The sequence below is a fragment of the Montipora capricornis genome, chromosome 4 (genome assembly GCF_036669925.1).
Source record: "Montipora capricornis isolate CH-2021 chromosome 4, ASM3666992v2, whole genome shotgun sequence".
NCBI classification, from domain to species: Eukaryota; Metazoa; Cnidaria; class Anthozoa; order Scleractinia; family Acroporidae; genus Montipora; species Montipora capricornis.
Window position 1 is genome coordinate 55731961 of NC_090886.1, and position 26258 is coordinate 55758218.

The 26258-nt window shown below is 39.8% G+C and overlaps 1 protein-coding gene across 2 annotated transcripts in view; it reads right to left on the reverse strand.

Annotated features, from left to right (window-relative positions):
* The window catches only part of LOC138047567 (regulator of telomere elongation helicase 1-like), a 26386-nt gene extending 537 nt beyond the window's left edge, over nt 1–25849 (reverse strand). Inside the window, exons 1-34 of one of the 2 annotated variants that reach the window (XM_068894471.1) lie at nt 25674–25849; nt 24332–24548; nt 23320–23413; nt 22979–23060; nt 22811–22871; nt 22580–22655; nt 22181–22265; nt 21844–21909; nt 20392–20527; nt 19952–19993; nt 12170–12248; nt 11637–11734; nt 11451–11509; nt 11257–11319; nt 11056–11140; nt 10737–10869; nt 10480–10593; nt 9861–9901; nt 9697–9782; nt 9534–9611; nt 9378–9455; nt 8021–8107; nt 7725–7784; nt 7310–7549; nt 6811–7006; nt 5985–6094; nt 5483–5527; nt 3677–3751; nt 3332–3364; nt 2294–2365; nt 1914–1979; nt 1681–1759; nt 1514–1588; nt 612–677 (exon numbers count right to left, since the gene is read on the reverse strand). In XM_068894471.1, coding sequence (XP_068750572.1) covers nt 612–677; nt 1514–1588; nt 1681–1759; nt 1914–1979; nt 2294–2365; nt 3332–3364; nt 3677–3751; nt 5483–5527; nt 5985–6094; nt 6811–7006; nt 7310–7549; nt 7725–7784; nt 8021–8107; nt 9378–9455; nt 9534–9611; nt 9697–9782; nt 9861–9901; nt 10480–10593; nt 10737–10869; nt 11056–11140; nt 11257–11319; nt 11451–11509; nt 11637–11734; nt 12170–12248; nt 19952–19993; nt 20392–20527; nt 21844–21909; nt 22181–22265; nt 22580–22655; nt 22811–22871; nt 22979–23060; nt 23320–23413; nt 24332–24548; nt 25674–25775 — 3079 coding nt within the window. In that variant the 5' untranslated portion in view covers nt 25776–25849. The remainder of the gene's footprint in view (nt 1–611; nt 678–1513; nt 1589–1680; nt 1760–1913; nt 1980–2293; nt 2366–3331; nt 3365–3676; nt 3752–5482; nt 5528–5984; nt 6095–6810; nt 7007–7309; nt 7550–7724; nt 7785–8020; nt 8108–9377; nt 9456–9533; nt 9612–9696; nt 9783–9860; nt 9902–10479; nt 10594–10736; nt 10870–11055; nt 11141–11256; nt 11320–11450; nt 11510–11636; nt 11735–12169; nt 12249–19951; nt 19994–20391; nt 20528–21843; nt 21910–22180; nt 22266–22579; nt 22656–22810; nt 22872–22978; nt 23061–23319; nt 23414–24331; nt 24549–25673) is intronic. The other variant, XM_068894472.1, reaches the window with a different exon arrangement.
* Nucleotides 25850–26258: the final 409 nt, after the last annotated feature.

Genomic DNA, 26258 nt, shown 5'->3' on the forward strand with positions numbered 1-26258 from the left:
ACATCTGTTTTAAAATAATAGGCCATTTTCAAAATATCAAATATTCAGCTTGATAGTGAGGCAGTGAGGAAAAAAAACAATAGAAACACCTTGGACTGAATGTGACAAATATTTGCGTATCATCCACTTTCCTTTGTCGTTTGTCCTCTAAACCTCTCTTGCAAGCTGAATTTTAATACATCGAAAAAGGCCTATTGATTGGGGGCAGAAATTCCCGACGAAATTCATGATCAATAACAGGACAGACGCATGAAAAACTGACATCAATTTGTTAATTTGATACTAAATCGAATTGTTATAATGAAGAAGGAAGACCTTTGCCTCGCAAGGCAATCGTTGCCTGTTCGCTTTTTTTCACCAATCCCAAAATACAGTCCGTTTTGGGGGTTCTTTGCATAAAAACAATGGATATCCAGTTCACTGAAGCATGGTACAGCCCCAAGAGTATAAGAGTTGTATTGTTTTTATAAAATGTACTGCATTATGGGACGGTGACAAAAGCGAATTGTAGTCCCCCTCCCCCCCCCGGGTCCTAGGCATAGCCTTTTTTTGAATGGAATATTTTATGCACTACGAGGGGATGGGTAGCTAGTCAAGTATGGTTGACGTACTATTGTCCAATAGCGACTCTTCCCTCTTTCTAATCTTAAGGCCTGCCATGTATTCTGGTGGGACATCTAGCAAGACAAAAAAAGACATGTTTATCTTATCGTGGCTAGCTATGGAAGCTAACTTCACAATCAATGAATTATAACACAAAAGAAAAGATCAGAGCTGAGTGGGAAGAAAAAAGCCTCGACGAAAGTTTTTTAATTACTCACGTATACCGATCAACTGCAACATAAATTTCCAAACTTTTTTACACGCCAAGAATTACTGATGTATTCAAGCAGGTGTTTACTAGAAACGCACGCACAAACAACATTTGTAAAGTTAAAAGCGTGTCGACAATTAGCATCTTTTATTTCATTACAAGACACTAATTAACAACTAGTTAATGCCTCTAAGTATGTCGTTTGTTCTTACCCTCTTGGCTCGTGTCGCCAACGAAAACGAATCTTAAGGCATTATACCATTCATAAAATATTTAACAGTCTTTAAATGCATAACTAATTGCTTTAATTAAACAAAAAATGCCCAACTAATTGCTTTAATAGATAAAATATTTTATCTCGTGCTTGCAGAGTAAAAGATGGAAGATGAAAATAGATAATGAGTCGTGATAACCAGGAGTGCCATGGCTTGTCAAACAACATTCTAATAGGCTATTTCCCAGTTCATGTCTGCCTCCTCTTCAAAGCGAGTCTAAGTGCGAAGTTTTTCTCATGAAAATTAGTTTTCATTTACATGTAAAGTATAACTAATTACAATCACAAAAATTTCGCACTTAGACTCGCTTTGAGGAGACATGAACTAGGAAATGGCTCATCTGTTGCACATTTTTCATGTCTGGTGTCTTATTAGTTGAGAGCAGATGTAATTAAACATTAAATCAGCCGAGAGAATTCCTAACCTGAGTTTGTAATATCAGCGTACGCTTCAAAAAACCGCATTTTATCTGCTGGATCACGGATGTAACTTGAGAAGCCTGATGAAGTAAAAAACGTTCGACAATTGACAAAAATTAATAAAAACGTCATAATCACAACAAAAGAGATTAAGACAGACGACGAAGCTTACCGAGCAATAACGGATATTGGTCTTCAGTCCTCGTAAAGAGCGGTCTGAGACCATCTATAAGAGATTCCAAGTTGCGAGTCTAAAAAACGCCACGCAAAAGATCAAAATAAAGGAACAACTATTAAGAGACTCGGTTGGAAGCAATACAATAGGTTGGTAAAAACGGTATGGAACCAAAGTATGAAAGTTAACATATATGTTTGACAAAAATGAGATGAGGAAAAGATTTATACTTGTTTGTAGTCCGCCAAGATCTGCGAGAAAGTTCTATAATGATTATCACTCAATGCTTGTTTCACCTGCAAAGATATTCAAGTCGTTTAGCAGCGACATCGAAATCTCTTCAAATGAAGGCTGCAAGAGAGTCCACCAACTCAAGTCAGATATGCCAAACGCCTCGCCCGGGTTGCTCGAAGCAAGGTTAGCGCTAACGAGCGTTAAATACCATGGAAATAAATAGGTTTTGATACCTCTTAACCAACGATTAGCGCTAACTAGGCTTCGAGCAACCGACCCCAGGTCGCCAACCAACTGATAAACGTAATAATCTTTCTTCTATGCTTGATGGTCAAAGTAACAAATTTGGTCAAATTTAATTCCCTAGGCACCTCACCTTTAGTATATACTTCTTTGCCTCGTTGAGTTTCTGTTCCTTTGAGGGTGGAAGCGTTTGCTGCAATCCGTCCTAAAATAGTACCACTGACTATCAGTGAAACGATAAACACAAGACCACATTTCTGCGAATGTCATATGTGCAATAAAGATTTAAACACTGAAGGTATTTCAATGGGAATTTACGACTCATTTTACTTTCACATAGTTTGAGAACAGATCTCTTTACGGTGGTGTACTCAGCAATCTCCCCAATTCAATTTCTGGCTATTTAGCCTAAGGAGCAATCCCTCGAACTTATAGTTTTATATATATGCATACAGATTTTCAACGTTTACATAGATTCTTGTAAGTAACACCTATATATCTTGTTTTGTAGTGTACAATAAAGTTACTATTATTATGATTATGATTATTATGCGTGGCAACCAGGCTCGCGTTGACATTATTTTGACACAACGTTCACTATGTTTTAAAGTTCTACTATTAACTAGTTGCGTTTCACTGAGAAAAGCTGGGAGATCAGGGCAAAACAACGTCAAGCCTCATTTTCACTCAAAAGATTGCAACTGAAACCATTATTATAATAAAGTAATTAGGATAGTACGCGCAATCTTTTTGGTCAATAGCTGCGTTTAGATGAGAATATGTAAACACGGTTGTGACATCACGCGAATTTTGATTGGTTATGCGTTGTGAGACGCGCGTTTTGATTGGCTGGTAGGATATATGAGCCGGCGTGTATCAAGAAAATCTGTTTCAATCACGAAGTAAAAAAACAGCATTTTCCTTCATTCGTCGAATTATTTTTGAGAAACATTTTATAAAAGCAATACAGGACTTTTCCCCGTGTTTACATAGCCTCATCTAAATCGGGGAGTTGGGAGAATTCTCGACAGTTTTGAAAAACCCGAGACGCACAACTGTCATATCTCCCCTTCGTGTTTAGATTAGGCTATGTAAACACGGAAAGAAGTCCTCTGTGTTTAAATATTAACTGGCCGATTGTCAAAGAAGAAATCTCACAAAATACACCGACCTCATTCGGAATTTCCGCTTTGACTTTTACAACCTGAAAATTCGAAACACACCAAAAATTGAAGATAAATTTGCCACCAGCACAGAAACACCTCCATAACAGCCTCGTTCCTACATGGGGTCAAAGGGTGTGGCCTTTCTTTTGGCTATGCCCTGGCAAAGGTACATTTCAGAACAAGAGAATGTAACGTGATTCAAAATGCCCTGTAACTTCCGTCTAAACTGGACCGTCAATCAATCAGTCACTCTTCAATAGCAGCACATCTGAGGGACAAAAGTGGAAGTTATTCCTCCACCAACTTCACAGCTTGTTTACTGTCTTTACAGCTGCAAAAGTCTCCTTTACCTTGATCGCTTTTTTCGGCCTGGATCGAACATTTGTTTCTTTCCTCTTCATGATAATTTCTGACAATGTCCTCTCCTGTGGGGTGTAAATATTTTGAAAATCTGATTTCAAAATCCAATCCTGAACAGGGTTTTCGATAGCTTTTCAAAGTACTGGATTTCATAATAGGGAGCTTAAGCATGCGCGTTTTTGAGACGCGGACGGCAACCAGAAGTGAGCTGTTTTCCCTTTTCACTTGTCCTCACACAACCAGATTCACATTGCTAAGTATCTTTTATCGATTAGAGATGATTAGTATAAAAATCTGGGAGACACCACTACCCTGGAACGCGAAATGTTCTCTTCCGGCTGCCGTCCGCGTCTCAAAAACGCGTGTACTTAAGCTCCCTAATGAAAGTACCGGAAAGGGTTATTTTCGTTGCAAGTCCAATAGCAAATTCCTCGGGAGCGAATCAGCAAGGAGACCTGGTGCGTTTTCCATTTACCAAGAAATTCCGGAAATTCCGGTTGGGATGTAAATGGAACACACGTTTTTGGTTCGTTTCACTGGAAAATTTCCGGAATAAACGAAACTTCTGAAGAGGTAGTCCTGTTTTCCCGTTGGAAACTCTCCGATGGAAATGTGTGTTCCATTTACAAGTTTTGAAAGGTCTTACCAGTTCCAGGCTATTCATGGCCATATTTTTAATTTTGGCGCATAAAATCGCGATCATCGGGCGGCAAACGGACCTGAGTTAAACGGAACACGTTTTACACCCGATGGAAATTTCCACCGAAATTTCCGGAATTTTTTGTAAATGGTAAACAACCCTGGATGCCCAATAAATTACTGACGAAACTCTCAGAAACGCTGTTTATATCATCAGTGTATTCTGTAGGTTTGGAGAAAAAATAAGAAAACTAAATTTATCGCGGGAATCCAATGCCAACAGATCGATTATTCTGTTTGGTAAGCAAAATGAGGCGATGTGACTTCTTGTTAGTTTGAAGGATTTATTGCGAGTGATGGTATCGTGCTTCTTAAGCCCGTGGCTTCCTGAGATACCCAAGTCCAAAAACAAAAAGGAAAAAAAGAAGCCAACAAATCTACAAATTTGGACAAGTTATAGCGTCAAAGTAGCGAATGCGAAATGGTAAACAACCGGACAAAACGTCGGGCCTCCGGCCTCAAACTAACACCCTGCCTGAATGACATTTTAATCATTGCTTTCAAACATCTCTTTACAAAAAAATAGATGTGGACACCCTAAACATAGCACACGCTAATATTTCCGAACATTTAGTCACTCAACAGAGTGAGTTTATGAATTTTGAAAGGCTGTTGTGAGAGGGGTCCTTCAGTTCATTGTCCATAATAAAACCCAAGCCTAGAGCTTCTAACCATTTGTAGATGGAATTAAAGGGCAGCATTTTGAAATTAATTTTTTAAGACCCTGAATGGTGGTCCGACTGGGCCTTTCCCTTTCCACTCAAGCCCTCCTATCCCCCCAGGGAGGCGCGGTGGCCTCATGGTTAGAGTGCTCGACTGCGGATCGAGTGGTCCGGGTTCGGGTCCTGGCCGGGGACATTAAGTTGTTTTCTTGGGCAAGACACTTTACTCTCATGGTGCCTCTCTCCACCCAGGTGTATAAATGGGTGCCGGCGAAAATGCCGGGGGTAACCCTGCGATGGACTAGCATCCCATCCAGGAGGGAGTAGAAATACTCCTAGTCCCTTCATGGTACCGAAACCGAAGATAAGCGCCAGCCTGATGGGCCTCTCTAGGCTCGTAACAGAGACTTTACCTAAGTTGATAGTTTCACTTACCTTCGGTTCAGGAGTGTTTTGTTGAGAGTTGACTTCTTTAGCATTCTGCAACACAATAACAATAATGACTTCAACGGATAGAGCGGTTTTCAATTGTGTGTCGAAAGTAATTAGCGAATTGCTTTGGTTTTGCATTACTTAACTCAGTGATTGGTTCAAAGTTCTCGCGCCACTTTTTCAACCAATCAGAAGTGAAACCAAAACCAATCGTAAGAGTTTTGATTGGTTTACTGGATTGTCGCCGTGCTTTTTGATTGGCCAAAGTAATTACTTTGGTTTTGGTTTTACGACACTCATTTGAAAACCGCTCTAAAAAGCTTACTTGCTTTGGTGATTGGCTTAAAAATCCAATGCCACAGTCTCGGCCAATCAAAGGCTAATGGATAATTTATTATTTGCCCGGCTGCATCTTTTTTATTGTCCAAAGAAATCACTTCGATTTTGGCTCTGTGTTTTATAAAATGCATCATTTTGAAGAAGAGAAGAAGCAAAGCAATTTTACCTCTGAATTAGTTAAGGAATCAATCAAACTGGCTCGATTCATTGTGTCCACACACTCCCTTGAAACTGTTGACTTGTATTCGTACTTGAGACGAAGAGATGAAACTGGTGCTACGAAGGGAAAAAACCCGAAAAGGAAATATCACCATTGGTTGACAATTTAAGGAACTGTTGGACGCATTTTTCTGGTGGCTGTTTTTCGGTGAAGAGAGACCACAGCAGCAAATCTTGTGTTTGGTCTCGGAATTCACTAGACAAAGAGTAGAGAGTGAATTAAATATCTCAGCTGTGGTCCGCAAAGAATACACCTTTCCAGGTTTACAAGCTTTTGGCCAACCAGTATTTCAGACAGTAGATGAGAGAAACTGTCTGATAAACTATTCATTCCTCCCAGCAGGCAAAATGCAAACGAAAAAAAGGCAAGCCAACAGGGTATGACAACAGAATCTGAAGTGGATGAACGAAACAATAAAATCAAGCAGGTCTATACCATCTCCAAGGAAGTATTACGTTTTTGCAAACGTTGGCCGTGAAGCACTTATATTTGAGCAGACTTAACTGATTGGAGTGTAATGTGAAGTGCTAGGTTTCTACCCCATATGAACCATGTGAGCGTTAGCCCTGCTAATGGAAATGGGCCCACACAAGGACAGAGAAAAAACCTGACCAGGGTGGGAATTGAGCCCACGACCTTCGGGTTAGATCACCGCTGCTCTACCGACTGAGCTACAAGGTCAGACGGGAGCAGGCCGTGGGAACTGAAGATGTTAAAGTCACGGCAATGAACATGTACAAGTACAAGGAAGGATTACGTTTTTGCAAACCACCTGTACCATCTCTACACGAGTTGTTTATCTTCAATCCTGTAGCCGCCACATCTCCTCGTTTACTCTTTTGCTCAGTTTTGTCACCTGCCAAGGCAATAAGCATGTTTTGTCCGGTAGACGAAGAAACTGTGGATGAAGATTCTGTTTTGACAGAATGGTTTTTAAAAGTTTTGACCTTCATGGAGGATTTGTCCACCTACAAAGAAAAAAACACATGTACACAAAAGAGAATGATAACAATTCGATTAAACTGGTAAAAGAAAAACTGAAACTCTATTGACAAACACAGTGTTGCACATTTAAAAAAGAGAAAGAAATAGCATCAGCGAGAGAACTTGATAGATAGCAGGCTAAAATAAACTACAGTGTATATTTATATGAAAACAGTTAAGTGACAGGAGATCCCACACCTCCTAGAGAACACAGATGAGCAAGAATAGTCAAGTTGAAATACAACTGTGGACCTGCAAACGCTACTACTTGATAGAAGGACATGTACCAGTTTATCAGCTCCACGAAAAAAATGTATGAGATCTCTTTGCAATGCACCAAACTCATTATAAACTTTGACATAAGGTCGCATCCAATGGGGTAACTGCTGAATAGCATCCGGGTACGTGAAACGAACATCACACAGTAATATGGCACCAAAATCGTGCTTGTGACGTATGACTCGACCCACAGCTTGATTAACTGCCCTGGAAGCTTGTTGACGGTACCATTGCCTTCCACTTAACCCCTGTGGAACACAAAAAACAACAGAGGAGTCCTGGATACTAGAATGAATCCAGATACGTGTGGATGTGAAAATTTTTTAATCAGGAGAGAAAACGTCGCTGATTCAAAAATACCCGAATACATGTGGACAGGACTCATGAAATAAATGAAAACGATGCTCAATATCTGGCACAAACCTTGGTTGAGCTTCCACCTTTTTGGAGGTTTTCATCCAGGAAAGACATCTTTAATCGAACCTAATATCAAAAAGAAAAACAGGTTTTTGTAATATACAGCAATAACATTATGCCATTTTTAAAAAAATCACAGAATACCTGCTGCCTGAATTCTTCCAAGATATGTTGAAAATCATAGGTTCTAGGTACAATTTTCCAGACACAAAATAACTGATCGCTGATAAAGTAATCATAATCATGTCCTAACTGAATTACCTCCCATTTTTTTAACATTACATCTTAGGCTTAATGCTTACCTTTGGATCCATTTTTGGTGGGAATGGGAGTCCTGTTATTACCACAGCTCTTCCATTTGTATCAGCAAAGTCCAATCCTTCACTGACCTGAAATTGTACATTTAACCCTTTCACTCCCAATAGTGCCACTTATAGATTTTACTCTGTCTAACGCCAGACGATTTTACTCGTCAATGGGGAACCCCATGGGGCTGAAAGGGTTAACAAAGCTAACAATAATTCTCGCTGGAATGATCATGAATGATATTTAAATAAGATATGAAATTTTACACATATTTAATTTGAACTGCAGGAATTGAGAGAGATGGAGATCACCAATTTAAGCAGCAACTAACCTAAGCAGTTACGAGGAGAGCCTGAAAAAGTCCATGCTTCAACTTGGCGCACACCCAAGTGTGACCGAGCCGCAAGAGTAAATGAGGTAGGGAATGGCAAAAGTGAAGAAAAAAGTGCCGCATGATACAAACAAAATTTAATAGCCAAATAATCAATGAGAATTACAGCAAAAGACTAGATAAGACTAAAACGGAAAAGAAAAGGGCAATAGCGCCACTCCAAGGGAAGAACTCTACAAAGTTATGTCCTACAGGCTTGACAAATAAACACGGCACCTGAAACTGTACTAATGCGTAGAAACACTGAACACATACAGCTTGCATTACATGTAGCAAAATGATTGGACAACTATAGCTAGGTAAGCCACAAAACGGTGAAATCTTCCTTTTTGGCAATACACCTGTTTTCAAAACACTATTATTGCTTTACCGCAGATGACACACGTGTTCTGTTATCACAAAAGAGGTAAACAAATGGAGTGTTCCGTGGTTAACCAAGACTGTGTGATTGTGTTGCACTTGCTCTACCAACTGAGCCATCAAGCCAACCGGGAGCTCAGTTGCTTGCGAGTTCGAGTTATATTGTAAAAGGTGAGCTCAGTTGCTACATATAAAGAAAGTGCAGAGCAATCGCATGGTCATAGATTTGAGCCCTGTTCAAGCCAGGATGTTTTCAGGCTTTTTTTGCAATGGCTTAATTTATTGCTGGTAAGTAGTGTCATAGAATGAATTATGCAGATAAAAGAGACCCCTATTCAAGAGGTCCAAAGGCTATAATTATCCTTCCTACACAAAACTCAGTGCAAGTGTACACTGAAGGCTTCTTTGTGCACAACGCTTTCATAGAGTTAAAACCAGTTAGTACCAGCATGCATGGACTGCTTAGAAGCGGCTGCAATTTGCGCCTGTATCTGCTTCCAGTCTGCTGAGGGTAAATTGATCATTGTAAAGCGCCTTTGAGACGTTAGTGATAAGGGTGCTATATAAATGCACCACTTTACTTTTACTTTTTTCATTCTTACCTTTCCACGACAGACAGCGAAAAAAATTGCAGCATTGTAGTTTGGATCATTAATCTTCTCGTAGAATCTCCCCATGGTCTATGCATAAAAAGGAAACATGAATGGCAATCGTTCTTGTATGATTTTAGCAAAGAATAGCTGCATAGTGACACACACCTCAACAAAGTCTAGTTTTCCTCTGGGTTCAGCAAAAATTGGTTTGTGTTGTTCTAACCTTGACCAAGTTCCACTGTTCTGTCAAGTAAAAAAAAATTGTCATGTCTACCAAAAGTGGAACAACGTATCAAGATGGAGCAATGAATGAGGTTTTTAAGTTTACCTGCCAATGTTCCAAACATTTGTTCATAACGGGATAAGAAGGAAAAAACACTAGCAGTCCATTAGGCACAGTCCTTGTGAAATTAACTGTTTAAACAATAAGAATATTATTGGAACATTTTAAAAACAAATTTAGGATTACAAAACCCCAAGCAATTTCCTCACCAATAGCGTTTCCCAATCCTGTCATGTACTCTACAGTGAATCTATGGAAAATAATCAGAAAAACCACAGCAGATTAATTTAAATAATATGAAGAACTTGCAACCGATATAATTATAATTTAAAAGGATCACAACTCAATTCCAGGAGCATTTGCTTAAGGCACCAACAAGACCATAACATACAGGGACAAAAACGTCACTGGCTGAACAGATGTGATATTGCTTGAACCCAACGCACCATGAACTAAAACTACAGTGCTGTACTTTACCACAAAATTATTCAACTGAACATCCAAGATCTTCACACATGTAAATTAATAGCTTTTGCCATTTAGAGCGGTTTTCAAATGAGTGTCGTAAAACCAAAACCAAAACCAAAGTAATTACTTTGCCCAATCAAAAAGGACTGAGACAATCCAGTAAACCAATCAAAACACAAAGTAATTGCACGTAGCCAACACAAAGTGCAGGAAAATGTGCATGCGCAAGCCATGATTGGTTTTGGTTTCACTTCTGAGTAATTCACTAATAATAATTCCTTTCGACACTCAATTGAAAACCACTCTAACAGAACATAAGAGTAACTACCCGGTTCCTTAATTTTCATACAATGTGCTTACCTTGTCTCATAGGAGGAATTTAAAGTGGCTCCATCAGGTGCTTTAGTAACCACACCCACCATCATCTGATGCCGTTCAATCACATGAGGGTTTTCAAGTTGCACTGGGAAAGATCTGAAAAACAAAACCAGACAAGGAACCTCGAGTTGAAAAAAAAAAAAATCAAATTAATGTGTCACTAAGCAGTTGCATTATTGTAGCTGACAGACTTTGAAATCCCTCCTTTAAGCCAATAAAATTATATTTGTACATCTTACATTTGCATTTCAGCTCTGAATGAAGAGAGTGGTGATAAAGTTCCACTTGTCAGCACAACTGAACGCAATCCATATGACACCAGTTCTCTCATAGAGTGTCCTGGGCTAAAACACCAGTAGCTTAATGTGCGACCTATATGTACATGTAAAATTAAGAGCAAAACATACATTTAATTTATCAAAGTTAATGTAAGTTATAATTTACAGCTTTTTTCTTTGAAGAAATTAAGTGATCACTAGCACAGCTGCAGCAGTAAAAAAGACATCTAAAAGGCAAATCCCTAAGACGATTTGTCTCAGGGATAGTTTTTTTAAGTGCCTTGTTTGGAAATATTGGATCCTGTCGTCCACACATCAAGATTTTTCTTTTTCTTGTTGCTGTCTGCCTCAAGTTGAATATGGACCTTGAAACAAAGATAATGAAAAAACAATAAGGAGTCAAACTGCTTTGATCGTAATGTAATTTTGTTTGTCATAAAAATATTGTAGGCTTATTTAAATACAGACTAAGAACAAGTACCTTAAACAAGTTTGATGAATCTGATTTTGCACAGCTTTGCGAAGGATTCTTACTAAAAATAACCTGAAAGAAAGTTGATCAAGAAAATACAATATTATTATTATTATTATTATTATTATTAGCGTGTGACTCTGTCTTTGGAGGAAAGAGATGAATTAGTTACATATTGGAGACTAACAAACTCATAACAGTACCTGCAAAGCATCAGAAAATTTCTGCAATGCGAAATGTTTTCCTTTAAATTTTCTTGTATCTGCATTTAAATTAAAACAGAGGTAGATAAACAGAAACAAAATATTAAAAATGAAAGGTTATAATGAAACAAAACGAAATGCACTGGTTTTATATGCACATGCATGTATCAACCATAGCATGCTTACCTCCAACCAGTACAGAATTACACTTGTCTAGGACCTCCAAAACTTGATCTTTTGATGAGAAATTTAGATTGAGTTTTGATAGAAGCTCAAACATAAAACTGCAATTGAAAAGAAAAACATTATTATGTGGGCATATTTCAAGTAAATCCTAACAAAAAGACAATCAAAGTGCATAATAATAATTATTGTTTAAATAGTTTATTAATTACTAATCAAGGTGACGACCAAGAAAAATACAGTGTTCAAGTGACAATATCTCTGTAAATCAGAAGATACAATTGAAGTCTTACTCTAATCAACTTTTTGTACCTGAAAGGAGAATGGCTAATCTTAAATTTGGATAGACAAAATAGTCATCAACCTAATTTCTTTAATCTTCACCACAGAAGTCCAATGTTTAACAATAATAATAATAGCCAAATAGCTTTCTTTTCATTATGTATCTAAATGAACCACCTACAACAATTTACAGTGTAGGCAATGTTTTCACTTGCTTTACATGTGAATTTCCTCGGTTGAAAAGCAAAACAAACCTTCCAGGCTTCGTCAACCCATCCCCATTTTTTGGAAGATCCTGACTACCAATCAGTCTTTCAAGTTCAATAAAAAGTGCTGCAAGACAAAATGGCCACAAATCATGTGCTTGTTTAGCAATATAACATTTAATTTTGTGTAACAGAGCTACAAATAAACATCCGATCCAGCAAAATAATTATTTGTTAGACAATTAAACAGTTAATGACAAATGTCTAAAAGAACCTTTCTAATAACTGTGTGTATTTTTAATGTGCATTTTTACGATCATTAAACAATCATTAAATTAATGCTTTAAAGAGCAATCCCCTACTAAGGCTCCATTAACATGGAGAAAAGAACTTTGCCCTGGGTAGGGGGGTCACCCACCTGCCCAAACTACCCTGGGTGAGTTATAAAATAATGAATGTGTGCATGAGCCCTGTTTTCCATGTCTCCTCATGGTCGAAACTGAGACAGGCAGCTCATGACTCAGGCAAAAGGATCAGTTCTTTTCTTATATAAATGCTCACTAAAGTAGACTGGACTGAGAGGGTCCTCTCACCCGGAACAACTTTTCTCCATACAAATGGGCCTGAGCGGTTCCTCTCACCCAGAACAACTTTTCTCCATACAAATGGGCCTGAAGAGGCTTTTCAGACACAACCATAAAAAAAACACAAGATTATCAATTGACGTATTAGTGATACAAACAATAAAAAATAATTTTGTTTTAACACAAAAAATTGATAAAGATCAGTTAACCACTCTAAGAAGGAGTGAATTGTCAATTTGTTCTCAAGGATAACTTGCTTGCAAAGCTCTCTCACTGTGGTTGATCACCTTCACCAAATTGTTTGACGAAACAAAGTTTTCACAGAGAGATGCTTAGTGGCAGGAGATAGACCACCATTGTAGTGTTTCATGGTTATTACATGTACAAGAAACATTTGGATTCAACTGAAACATACACAGATTTAACTTAATTTAAAGAAACAACATATGCTGTTCTACAAATTATATCCCATTCATTCGGGGAGCAGGCCTGGCACCTGGTACTGCAGTTTTCCCCTCTCCTCAAAAATCAACATTTGATTTGAAGAGCACTTGTGCTTGGCTAAATATCCTTGAGACTTAAATAAAGTGATTATTATAATTATTACTGGGGGGAAGTATTATTATTCCACGTCATCAATACTGTAACGGACTGTTGTGTGACATAGTGCCCAAATATGGTAGCTCCGTATTCGGGCATGCCACGTGGTGGTGATAGCAGGAGATAGATAGATAGGAGCAGGATAGCAGACGCGGATATTAGCGACGAAAGCAGGGAAATTGTTCTCAAAACGCAGGATGTGAAGGTTGTGGATGAAAATGTCTCGCCGCTCATCTCTAACCCTAACCCTAACCCTTGGACACTATTATGAAAGTACTTCAGTCCATACAGAAACAAAACCAAGAGATAGAAAACAGGCTGGAACAACAAGGACTAAAAACTGAACTTCAAGTAGAAGAACTGTCACAACGCTTCAAAGAACTAGGTACTCGTGTCAATAATCAAGCATCGCAACTGGAGACTGAGCTCAAGTTACACAGACATAAATAGACTCTGAAGAGGAAGATTTCATAAATAAGGTGGAATTCCTTGACTCAAAACAACATTCCTTCGAAGAAGATGTTAAGGAAAGGCTCAAAGGGACACAAGAGAAGTTCGACTCACAGCTGAAGACTTTCAGTGATAAACTGAGCAAAATGCTGGACATGGCGGAAAAACAAATGCATGTTAGAGTAGAAAATTTCACGCCTTTGAAAGCAAGCCTTTCACCTGAGGTCTCCAAGTTTTCAATGCCTCTCTCAGCTTCCAGTGGACATTCTGAACAAAAGTGGCCGGTTGAAAAACCACCTTCGTTTGACGGCAAATCACAGTGGAAACCGTACATTGCACATGAGTTTGAAATCGTCGCTGGAATGAATAAATGGAACAACGAGCAGGGGTAACTACCTTGCGACGAGCCTGAAAGGTTCTGCCTTGAGTCTACTGGGAAATCTTCCATCAGATACCCACCAAGACTATAAGGAGTTGATTGCAGCTCTTGAGAGCAGATTTGGTTCGGCGCACTAGCAAGAACTGCATCATTCCAAGTTTAAAAGTAGATTGAGACAGCGTGACGAATCACTACAAGAGCTAGCCGAGGATTTAGAGAACTTGGCTTGGCTGGCTTATCCTTCTGCGCCAGAAGAAATGAAGGATCTACTGGCCAAGGAGCAATTTATTGATGTTATCCTGGATGGAGAAACCAGACTATGATTGAAGCAAAGTCGTCCCCAGTTCCTTTGAGCAGCTCTCACCTTGGCTATGGAGTTAGAATCTTACCGGCTCGCATCTCGCCAAAAGGACTTTTAGGCTCGTGGAGTGAACTGTGACACAGCAGAAGGAACTTCAACTGAGAAGCCTGGTCATGGGGAATGCCGGCAGGATGATTTTCTGGCACAAGTCAAAGAGCTGCTTGCTGAAGTGGTCTCCTCCCAGGGTCGCAGTCAGCCTCATCAAGGGGTTCCAGATACCAGGCCACAGTGTTGGGGTTGCAGAAAGAGGGGACATATTAAACGAAACTGTTGGAACCTTGGCGTGAACTGGTCAAGAGAAGTGCTGACGCAGCATAAACTTCCTTTAAACTAATACCCCATTCACACCAACAAGACATGTTTAATTAAACTGGGTTTAAAAAAATGAAAATTAGTCACAGAAAAGGTTTGTTTCAACACATGTTTTGACCTGTGCTAAATTTGCAGTCGACAAAAGTCAGTAAACATGATTTAAAAAGAAAACACTTTAAAACCGTGTTTAACTAAACATGTTTAAAACATGTTTAAGGTTTGGTGTGAATGGGACATAAGGCAAGCCGGCCTTGAGGGGCTAAGACCGGCCCAGCAAACAGTCAATTCAACCCCACAAGTTATGATGATGACTGGACAGTTGTCCCACAAGGGGGACAGTAAATGGAAACATTGATGGTGTGATCTGTCCCATGGTCGTTGACACAGGAGCTAATGTCACAGTAGTCCTACCTGATGTACTGAGCGAGAGTACACTATCTCGCTTACAGGGTACCATGCGTGTACTTAAAACTGCTACGGGGGACACAGCGAATGTTGCTGGTAAACTATGGCTCAGGATAAAGATTGGAGGCACAGAATTCTCCCATGAAACACTAGTTGTAGATATTTCCGACAAGTTCATACTCGGCCTGGACTTCTTGATGGTTCATGGTTGTACAGTTGATGCTGGAGCAGGAAGCCTGCATATTGGAGTAGAGGAAGTCCTTCTTCATAAGCCCTCAGCTAGACAACTATCTCGCTGTTATCGTTTAACAGCTGTGGAAGACACTGATTTCTCCTCACAGTAAAACCCTCGTGGCGGCGAGGATCATGGATGATCCACTTGGCGAACCATGGGAAACAGTAGGCCCATCGTTTACTGCTAAGCTTCCATCTGATGTTAAGGTTGGTAAGACGCTGGTTGATGCCCAACAAGACTTTGTTCCTGTGAGAGTGGTAACAAACAATTTAAAGAGAGTGGTAACAAACAATTAATTTGTTGACTCTGGTCAACAAACAATTTGTCAAGGTACTGAGGTAGCAAGCTGTGAACCCGTAGAAAGTGTCATTCACCAACAGCATAACTTCACTCTTGATTCTAAAGTCATAGATAGGGGATGACTTGCCAGAACATTTAAAGGACCTCTATGCCCGAAGCATGGAGGGGTTAAATGCTGGTCAACAGCATCAGTTCCACAAGCTCCTGCTTGAATTTCAAGAATCTTATCAAAGGGGCCTCAAGATCTGGGCAAGACTGGCCTAGCAAAACATGAGATCAACACCAGTGATGCTGTCCCTGTTCGTCAGCACCCAAGGAGACTACCTTTGGCACAGCGTGAGGAAGCCTTTAAAGCTGTAGAGAATATGAAGAAACAAGGCATAATTGAACCCTCAGTAAGTCACTGGGCCTCACCTGTCATGTTGGTCAAGAAAAAAGATGGCTCGACAAGGTTTTGCGTGGACTACCGCAAACTGAATGAGCTCACGAAAAAGGACCCCTATCCGCTACCAAGGATAGACAGCACCCTTGATGAACTCGCTGGTTCCACTTGGTTTTCGCCCCTTGACCTCAAGAGTGGTTACTGGCAAGTAGAAGTGGAAGAGAAAGAAAGAGAGAAGACAGCCTTCTCTGTAGGAAATGGGCTCTGGCAGTACAATGTCATGGCGTTCGGTCTGTGCAATGCACCAGCCACTTTTGAGCACCTTATGAAGAACATACTCTGGGACTTGAGGTGCTTAATTTACCTTGACGATGTAATTGTTCATGCCTCGACCTTCGAGCGATAGTTAGAATGCTTGAGACTTGTGTTCTCCCGTTTAGGAGAAACCAACCTGATGTTGAAGCCTGCGAACTGTTTCAAAGCAAAGTTAGGTTCCTTGGCCATGTAGTCTGTGCAGAGGGAGTAATCACAGACCCTGACAAAGTAGAGGCAGTTAAAACCTGGACTGTGCCACGAAATACCAAGAAGGTTAGGAGATTTGTTGGATTGTGCACCTACTACTGGCGATTCGTACGGTCATTCTCTGATGTTGCTAGGCCCCTGCATGAACTGACTGAGAAGGGCCAATCATTTGTGTGGACAAAGGCTTGTGAAGAGTCATTTCAGCAGTTCAAGGTTCAAGGCTCTTGTGTCTGCCCCGGTTCTAACGTACCCTCGCACCACGGAACCCTTTCTACTAGATACGGATGCCAGTAATGTCTGTTTAGGGGCAGTTCTCTCCCAAGTCCAGGATGGCGAGTAGAGGGTCATAGCCTACTAGAGCCATGCACTCAGCAGACCTGAACGCAACTATTGCACCACTAGGCGTGAACTTCTGGCAGTTGTCAGAGCAATTGAGAATCTTCACCCCTACCTCTATGAAAGGCAGTTTACTGTCAGAACTGACCATGCTTCGCTACAATGGCTGCTCACTTTCAAGAACTCAGAAGGACAGATGGCTCGTTGGTTGGAGAAACTACAAATCTATGACTTTTGCATCGAATATCGGGGGGGCAAAGGTCATCAGAATGCAGATGTGATGTCACGGCGTCCTTGCTTTGAAACAAATTGCACGCATTGTCAGCGTCAAGAGGAGAAAGAGTTATATGCAGACACTAAAGGAAGTAGGCCAGCCGACACCTTCCCAGTTGTCACAGAGCTGCACTTGAAGTCTGCCATCACTGGACAAGAAGAATTGAAGGACGACTCCCTAGCTCTCAAGGAGGGTGTGCTGTACCACCGATGGGAATCGTCTGAGCGTGGCGAAGAGAGGTGGCAGCTGGTGCTCCCTACAGCACTTTGTGCCGGTGTGCTGAAGCTTCTGCATGATAGTCTAGTCGGTGGTCACCTAGGAGTGTCAAAGACCCTAGGCAAAGTCTGTGAAAGGTTCTACTGGATCCATTGTCGTCATGACGTTGAAGAATGGTGCCACAAATGTGACCCGTGTGCGCCTAGGAAGGGCCCAAGGGTGAAAACAAGATAGCCGCTTCAGCTGTACAATGTTGGAGAGCCCATGGAGCGTGTGGCTATAGATGTCTTGGGACCCTTGCCAGAAGCGGAAAGCAGAAACAAGTACATCTTGATTGCTATGAATTACTTCAGTAAATGGCCTGAGGCGTACACACACCCTAATCAGGAAGCAATCACTGTTACCAATGTCCTAGAGTCTCAATTCTTCAGTAGATTTGGGGTGCCAGCCAAGCTCCATTCTGATCAAGGACGAAATTTTGAGTCTCTTGTCTTTCAGAAGGTCTGCACCTTCCTTGGGATCCATAAGACACGGACAACCGCCCTGCATCCTAAGTCAGATGGCATGGTTGAACGTTACAATGGAACTCTAGAGAATCAACTGGCCACATTTGTTCAGGATCATCAGAAAGACTGGGACTTGCATTTAACACTACTTTTGATGTCATACTGTTCAGCCATGCACGAGACAATGAAGCTTACCCCTGCAATGCTCATGTTTGGGCGAGAATTGCCTGTCCCCTTGGATCTGCTTTTGGGGCGGCCGCAAGCTGATATTGAGGAACTAAGTTATCTCGAGTATGCGGAGAGATTGCGGGCATCGATAGTGACTGTTCATGACTTTACATGAGACCACCAGCAGGCCGGTAGCCAACGAATGAAGAGACGATAGACATCCGCAGTGAAGCTTTTGCTTTCGGGAAGGGTGGACTTGTATGGTTGTACAACCCTCAACACAAGAAAGGCAAATCTCCAAAGCTGAGCCGGCTATGGGAAGGGCCGTATGTTGTCGTAGAACGCCTAAACGATGTTGTGTACAGGATTCAGCGTGGCTCTCGGGCAAAGCCTAAGGTTGTGCACAGATATAGGCTTTGGCAGTACTGCGGAGATGCAATGTTCAATGAACCACCTGAATGACAGGGTGCAAATTACCGGAAGGAGCATCTACCCACCAAGAGGTGCCAGACGACACCACAAGAAGCAACGCAGCATCCCGTCGTACGCGGAGGAGAGGGCGTAACCCCCCCCCACCCCCCCGAATTAGGTGGAATGTTCCCGTTACCAGTGATGAACCCTTACCACTGCAGAAAGGCCAAGACAACTTCATGCGTTCAGACAGGAGTCGGAGAAGACCCCTCAGATATAGTGACTTTGTGGCCAGATGCACTGTTTAGGGACCATGGCATAGTGTTGTTGAGAAGTTTGTTAAGAACTTTTAAGTTTTTTTTCCTCTTCATTGTTGTTATATGTTCCTTATCCTGGAAGGATATATATCTAGGAGGGGAGCAGTGTGACGGACTGCTGTGTGACATAGTGGCCATATATGGTAGCTCCATATTGGGGCATGCCATGTGGTCGTGATAGCAGAGCAGATTGTAAGAGTGTGTGGCTCGCAGATGATATTAAAAAGTGAAAAATTAAGTGTTCTTCACGTTCTGTGTTAGCGAACCCAGGTTACGGTAACAATACTATAACCAGCTATTTGCAAGAGCCTGATTTAATACAAGTCAGTTGACCACTGACTGTGAATCAGAAGTTTTGAGCATTAATAGTCCAATTCATCAGAGTAAATAGGCTAACCCTTGCAACACAAGCTTTTCAATCTCCTTATAAAAACTCATTCCATAGTACCAAACATTAATGCCCATTCAAAAGTTAAACACACACAAAGCAGCATCAAAGTTTCTTAGGAAAATAACGCCATAGACCTTATTCATAACTGGCGGTCACATAAATTTTATAATTCTTTTGTTCAAGTGCAAATTAGCCTACCACTCATTTTAGAGAAAGAATTCTTTTCAATTCACTGTATGGTACTGAGGCTTGGTAGGCTAATTTGCACTTGGACAAAAGAATTATAAATTGGCCTCCATTTATGAATAAGGTCTATTTAACAATAGCCCAATTGAGGCAAGGCCGAATGGGATATTGACCCGTGGCCCTTGAGGGCGAAGGGTCTAATTGTTTTAGTATCATCCAACTAGTCGGACAGAAAAGGCAATAATAAAGTTAGCAAATGCAAGTTAAAGAAATCTTAGTTTTGGGAATAAAACGAAAGAAATCGTCACGCTTTTCGCTACTCGAGAACTATTAATAATAGTCCTCTAGTAGCGTAGCCAATCAAAATGCAGGATTTGCATTAGCCCACTAGTTGGGTGATACTAATAGATATTATTTACAAGAGCAGAAAGCCAAAGACTTGCCAAGAACTATCCAAAATGCCTGACCATTAAGCAATAATGTAAAATTCCTTACATTTAAGGTGGGCAAGATCTTCCTTACTGACATCCACATCAGCTTAAAATACCAAACAAAAAAAAAACTTTAGTAAAGCTGTAAACCATCACAATAATCTGTCAGATACCCTTTAAAAACTACAAAAGTGCCTTGTTGATTTTGTTAAAAGTAGTTTACCTTTTTCAGCTATAGTAAGTTCTGGTGTGTTGACATGAGTTATGCATAAATTGTACCAAAGTGCAAATTGAACTACAACAAATACACTTTGCCTTTTTGATTTTACTCTTTCTATAGCCCCACATTACTCAACTCTCAAAAAGGATAAAACATTAGAGAGCAAAGGATTTAGGCTGTCAGTTGAATACTATTACAATAAACTGAAGACTAGTCAATTTTATAATTTTAGCTTAAACCAATTTAAATATTAAATTTACATCACAGTGACTGAATTATCACACCTGCTCCTTCATCTACACCGCGTTCATTCTGCTCACGACACTCAATCAATTCTATACACTGAGATACATCTTCTATACATGAGGCAATGTCAAATGATGTTAAATCAAATGAAGCAGCTTCTTCACATGTTTTCTCCTGAAATATAAAATAAGCCCGACATCATTTATTATTCGAAAGGGAAACAGCGTAGCTAAGAGGCTATACATGTATAATTATGGCGCTGGATTTGAAATCCACAGTTTCAAGGTCCACGTCCCCCCTCTGGCCACTAGTAGGAAATCACTGGTTCAACTTCTCAGCCATGGTTGTAAACAGATGGCTAATGTGCATCTCCTCATTTGGCATTCTTGAGATGGTTATATTTAGTTCTATTCCTTCCACTACTACCCTGCGAGCAGAGTCTCTTTCGATCTTCCTAGCTAGATAACTCAGGAAGAGGAAAATAGACTCTGCTCACCTCCTCCACATTCTTTGATTTGCCCTCATCCAAACCTGTTTTTTTAATTTTTGCACATGATCAATGTGTCGGTTACAGAAACTAGTCGGACAGAAACCTATAAAATTTTCAGTAAAAAATTATGTATGGACTATCTTGAGTTTCCAATGAAATGGTTCCTTGATTGTCGTGTGTTTGCCAGAGTTGTTCGAAAATATCCTGACTTCATTTTGCGGTTTTGTGGCTACTGGTCACGCGTGACTGACACCAAATACATTTAAATTTTTAACGCATGCTCAATACGAAATGTGGAGGCTGCGAGCAGAGTCTACCTTCCTCTTCCTGACTTATCTAGGAAGATTGAAAGAGACTCTGCTCGCAGGGTATTCCACTACAAGCAGGGATCCTTAATTCCTACATTGTACATGTATATTTTGTCATTGAGTTTAGGTTAGCATGATCCTAGAGTTCCTTTGTTTTTCTAACCCAAACAAAAATAAAATATAAAATTTTAAGTTGGCAGACAGTATGAGTAGAGTTACCACTGCAATTGTCAAAATGACTTTAAAATCTTTCAGTTTGAATCTATAGATGACTTCTATGAGTGAAGCAGCCGACTATTGACTATTAATATTCAAAATTGAACTATGGATATCAGATTTCCAGCATTTTCATCGGCTCACTGGACACAGGCTATCAGTTCATATATTGTGTATCTGCTTTACCTAATTTGGTCAAGGAACACATCAGCAATAAAGTGACCTGAAAACATTTTTGCAGCTCTGAGGAAAAATGGCTGGCAAAAGCCATTTTGGACCGAATTGACCTAGGCAGCAATCAATGCTTTAGTCAACTATCCCGGGAACACCAAACAAGAGTTGTTGATCCTGGAGTTTTTAATAAAACAATTATTATTCTACTCGGGCTTGCTCGTTGGTTATCTATCACTTCATAACCAGCGACTGCCCTCATAGAATAATATTGTATTATTTATAGCAAGTCAATGATTTCTTACCACATTATGTGCTTCATCGAACAGTATGATGCTACCAGCTATGTCCACACTATTTGCCTTTCTTGACTGTTGAAAACAAACAACCAACAAAAAAATGTCATGAGAGATTTAAAACAACAATATTGCAGACAAATCCCCCCATGAAATGCAGTTGACACAAGTGTGCTTAAAAACTTTAAATATTTTTGGTGTCCATACTGATAAATGAAGTAAACTCCATCTGTGTTCCTTGCAGCCTTGCACTTCTCCTAAGGTCTCCAAATTTACCAAAGCTATTACTGTGCCAAATATGTATGCAAGTTCATGAATCAGAATTATTGTTAATTGTTTTACTCACTTTGGCATCAAGTAGATAATTGTATGGCATAAATATAATATCAGCCCCTGTCTTGAGTTCTCTGGCCATGTAATATGGGCACACCCTAACAAAATGAAGGTCAAAAAAGGTGTTCTGAGTTCTAAATTATCCACACACACACACACACTGGTACATGTACACGTCATGGTTTACTTTTTTCTTGATTTATGATATGCTTCCCTTAATTTTTAACCAGTACTCAATCATTATCACAAACCAAAATAGCAGAATATAAAGGATAAAAAACCTGAACCAGAATTAAACCACAACATACATGTACATGTACAAATTTTCTTACCAAAGTGATAAGCCTTTTATAATAATTATTATTATTATCAGAATAACATTATTAGTTCTATAGTTGGAAAAATGGAACACCTGTGTTTTTTTCCAAGATCTACCAAATCTTCAATGTCAAGGATTCCTTGAGTAAAGTCTTTGTTGGCTTTGTTGGCTGTAGGGAAATAAATAAGACATTTTACTTGATTAGAGCAATGTACAACTGATCAAAAACTTGTTCGAAAAGTTGCAAGAATTTTAAAAAAATACCAAGAATTGACCAGAGAGAATCTTTTTTTTTATAATGTCAGGGTAGATACATTTTCATACCTTCCAAGTTGTTGTGAAAAGGACAATTCCGTGTTTGAACTTTAGCTTTACACATGTGCACCTCCATTTATTATCAAAATATGTAAAACACAAAACAGATGCAATGTTATGACAGTACTATTTTGACAAAGAGAACCCAGCATACTTCAGTTGTGGCTCTTTTCTCACCTTTGCAGAATTGGTTTCCTGTTTGAGTACATCATTATTAATGCAGAGTTGTTCACGAGACCCAATTATGCTGACTTTTGGCCTGACATAAAAAAGATAATCTTATGTTTTGAATACATTGTGGTTTACAGCTTCAATTTTTTTCTAAAACATCACCATGTAAAAATTACATTGTAGTTTTGGTCTTAGCAATATTATCTTGAGGTTTTCCTGGTTCCCCTTGACCCAGGAGAGAGAGGGAAATCATCTGGAAATTTCTTACAAAGGAAGGACAAAATGAGAATGATTTTTGGAACCTTTCTTTCTTTGTTAAGGACTTTATATTTCCATGAACAACATACCTGTAGATGGTATTTTTAAGTTCCTTCACAGCTTGTGACAGCTGTGAGTGGGTTCTTGATGCATACAGTATACGTGGAACCTCAAAAAGTGATGCTGTATTTACCAAGAAAGAAAAACCATTCAGCTGCAAGCCAGCCAGTGGAAAGCACAAATAACAAAAGCATACTGCCTCAAACTTTGCCTTTCAAAATATACCATCTCTGATATTTAAATTTTCATTAAAGATGTCATCCACATTACTTCAAATTACTGGGTGAATTTTTCTTGTGTTACAGTGGCTGACACTGTATTATGGCTGTTAGCAGTATAAACAAGAAAGCAAACACTAAACCTTGTTGTAGTGTATGGTACTTAAGCTTGTGGTTTCAAACATGGCTTTCAACAAAGTTCCCAAAAAACTGATGAAAAAATTTTGCTTTGCTTTGAGCTAAAAAGAACATGGAAAATGGTTGGATTTTGATTTCTGGGATGAACTGAAGGGCATTGCTCCTCCCCTGCTTTTATTTTGATTAGCAAATACAGATGAGGTTAGACAGGACAAACAGAATCAGAGAAACACCTAGCCAGAACACAAAGACTAACAAAAAGGGGTCACTATACTGTGCCTGGTAACGAAAAAAGGAACCTCTTTCTTGCACATGCTTAGTCATATTAACTTATATAATTCACCAATTTTGTCCCCAGAGTCTGCTTTTATTTTGGTCAGCACCAAGAAAGCGGACTCTGGCCACAGCCAAAGCAGGATTTCCGCAAATCATGGACTTCCGTCTTGTCTACGCATGCACAGATATTTGAAACAAAAGTGGTTGTTAACGGTTACAAAAATGGACCTCCACTGCGACTGCCCATAAATTGGAAGTGACCAGAGTCCATGTTCTTGCCACTGACCAAAAGAAAAGCAGACTCTGATGACAAGATCGATAATTCACAGGCTTGATTTAATTGTCAAAAGGCACAAATAACAGGTGCTAGGCAAAACAAAAATGAAAGGGCAGGATCAATCCAAATTACCTTTGTCACTATCTGAAGAACCCCAAGAGTCTCCTTTAGCAGCTTGTTTCAACTCTTCCCCAAGTGTCTGGACATAATTTGATCCACCTTGATCTGTGCTAACCCTCTGTTGAAGCTGAAGTTGAGCTACAAACGTTTCTCGCCAAGCTAATGTTGCACACAATAGACACAGAGTTTTCCCAGTACCAGTAGGACTTTCAAGAATACCGTTTTTCCCCTGCAACATATTTTGAAGAGGAGAAGTAACTGGAGGTTATTAAAGGAGGTTGCTTACTTAAAATTATTTTAATTAATGTGACGAGCATTTGTTGGATATGAGATGGTAAATAGACAATCTCATACCTGACCAGCGCAAGTCCCGTGCAAGTCCGGCCAAGTCTGGGTTTTTAAGGCTTTTTTTCAACTGCTCAAGTTTTACCTACTGTGACAGTCCTAATTGCTGCCGCAGTGAGTGAGCCTGAAGCGAACTATCGAGGCAGCTCTCTAAGCAGGAGTTCAAAAACACATTTATCTTCAGAACACATGATTGCGGTCAAACACACAATAAAATGTGGTTATGCGTGAATGGAGGAATTAAGAAGTGTGGTATGATATCCTCTGTTTTTCATTTCTCTTGTTGTGATAGTTTCACTATCACGCAACAAGAAAGTGGATTCAAAATCAGTCCATGAAAAAGGCCAAGAACTTGCAGGAATGTTGTAGGTAACAAATCTTTTAATGACCTCTCCAATTTTCAGGTCTGTGCGATACATCGTTTCTGAGTTATTTGTTGAAGCATTTCACGCAACTTTACAGCTGATTATAGAGTTGTATGGAGACGCCATGTGGTCCACCAATATGGTGCCTGGTAATCAACAAAATACATGTGTATGAACACACCTCCTCATGTTTTTGAAGGGCTCAAACTGCTGAGATTAATAGAGATCTACATGTGTTTTTTCAACCAAATAGCTTTGCATCATGGTGTCATGCAAGCTGACAATTCGCAAATTTAAAATGCTGTCTTTCCAAAAGAGGTCATGAAACTGTAAAGTTAAAAATATATATTTATTTCTAGGTCATTTTCAACCTCTTTTAGATAAAAATGCAAAAGACCTTGCAATTTTGATTCTAGAATTTTATGACGTTACTGTAAAAACCACCTATTGTTTTCTTTCTTCTCTCGAGAGGTCCAGTAGGGGACTCCACAAGACCTATTGAAATCTCCCTTCAATTTCACGCACGAACCGCCGTTAAATTGCCGCAAGCATAATTGAACACTTGATTTCCCTTCCCCTCGGCAGCTAGCATCTCTACCTTTTACGTAATTTAATTTTGATCATTCAAACTTCACTACTCTCACCTCTTGCAGACACTGAATCACTTTTTCCATGTAAGATACTTGACAATCATAAGGCTGGAAGGGGAAATTAACATCAACGCCTCTAATCTGTATCTCAATCATGATTAATTAAAAATTTTAATAACTTGAACTGAACAAGAACAAAATTCCCGCCATCTTGAAAAGTTAACATTGGTAACCAGGCGCTCACGGCTATGTTTCGTGTGCGACTGGGAACCGGGACTGGGGCCCGTTTCCCTCCCGAAACTTTACGGGGCGTTTTCGGGTGTCACAATTCCCTTGGTATCTCAAGAACGGAGAGGATTTAATTCGTCAAACTTCACAGTTATTTTTCTTTTTGTTGCCTTGAAAACATGTTAAAAGATCGGCTTTCTAAAACAAGCGCTTGGCAATTTCACAAATGGCTTTTCGGGCCCAAATAATTTTCGGGACTTTCGAGAAACGGGCCCCTGGTTTCAATATGTATAGGGAGACTATATGGGAAGTTAGCATGGATGTGTTCATACCAACATACATGGACGGGTGACAACACTTCTTTTTTTCACTGTGGCGTCATGGAACTGCGCAAGGGAACCGGAGGCAGTC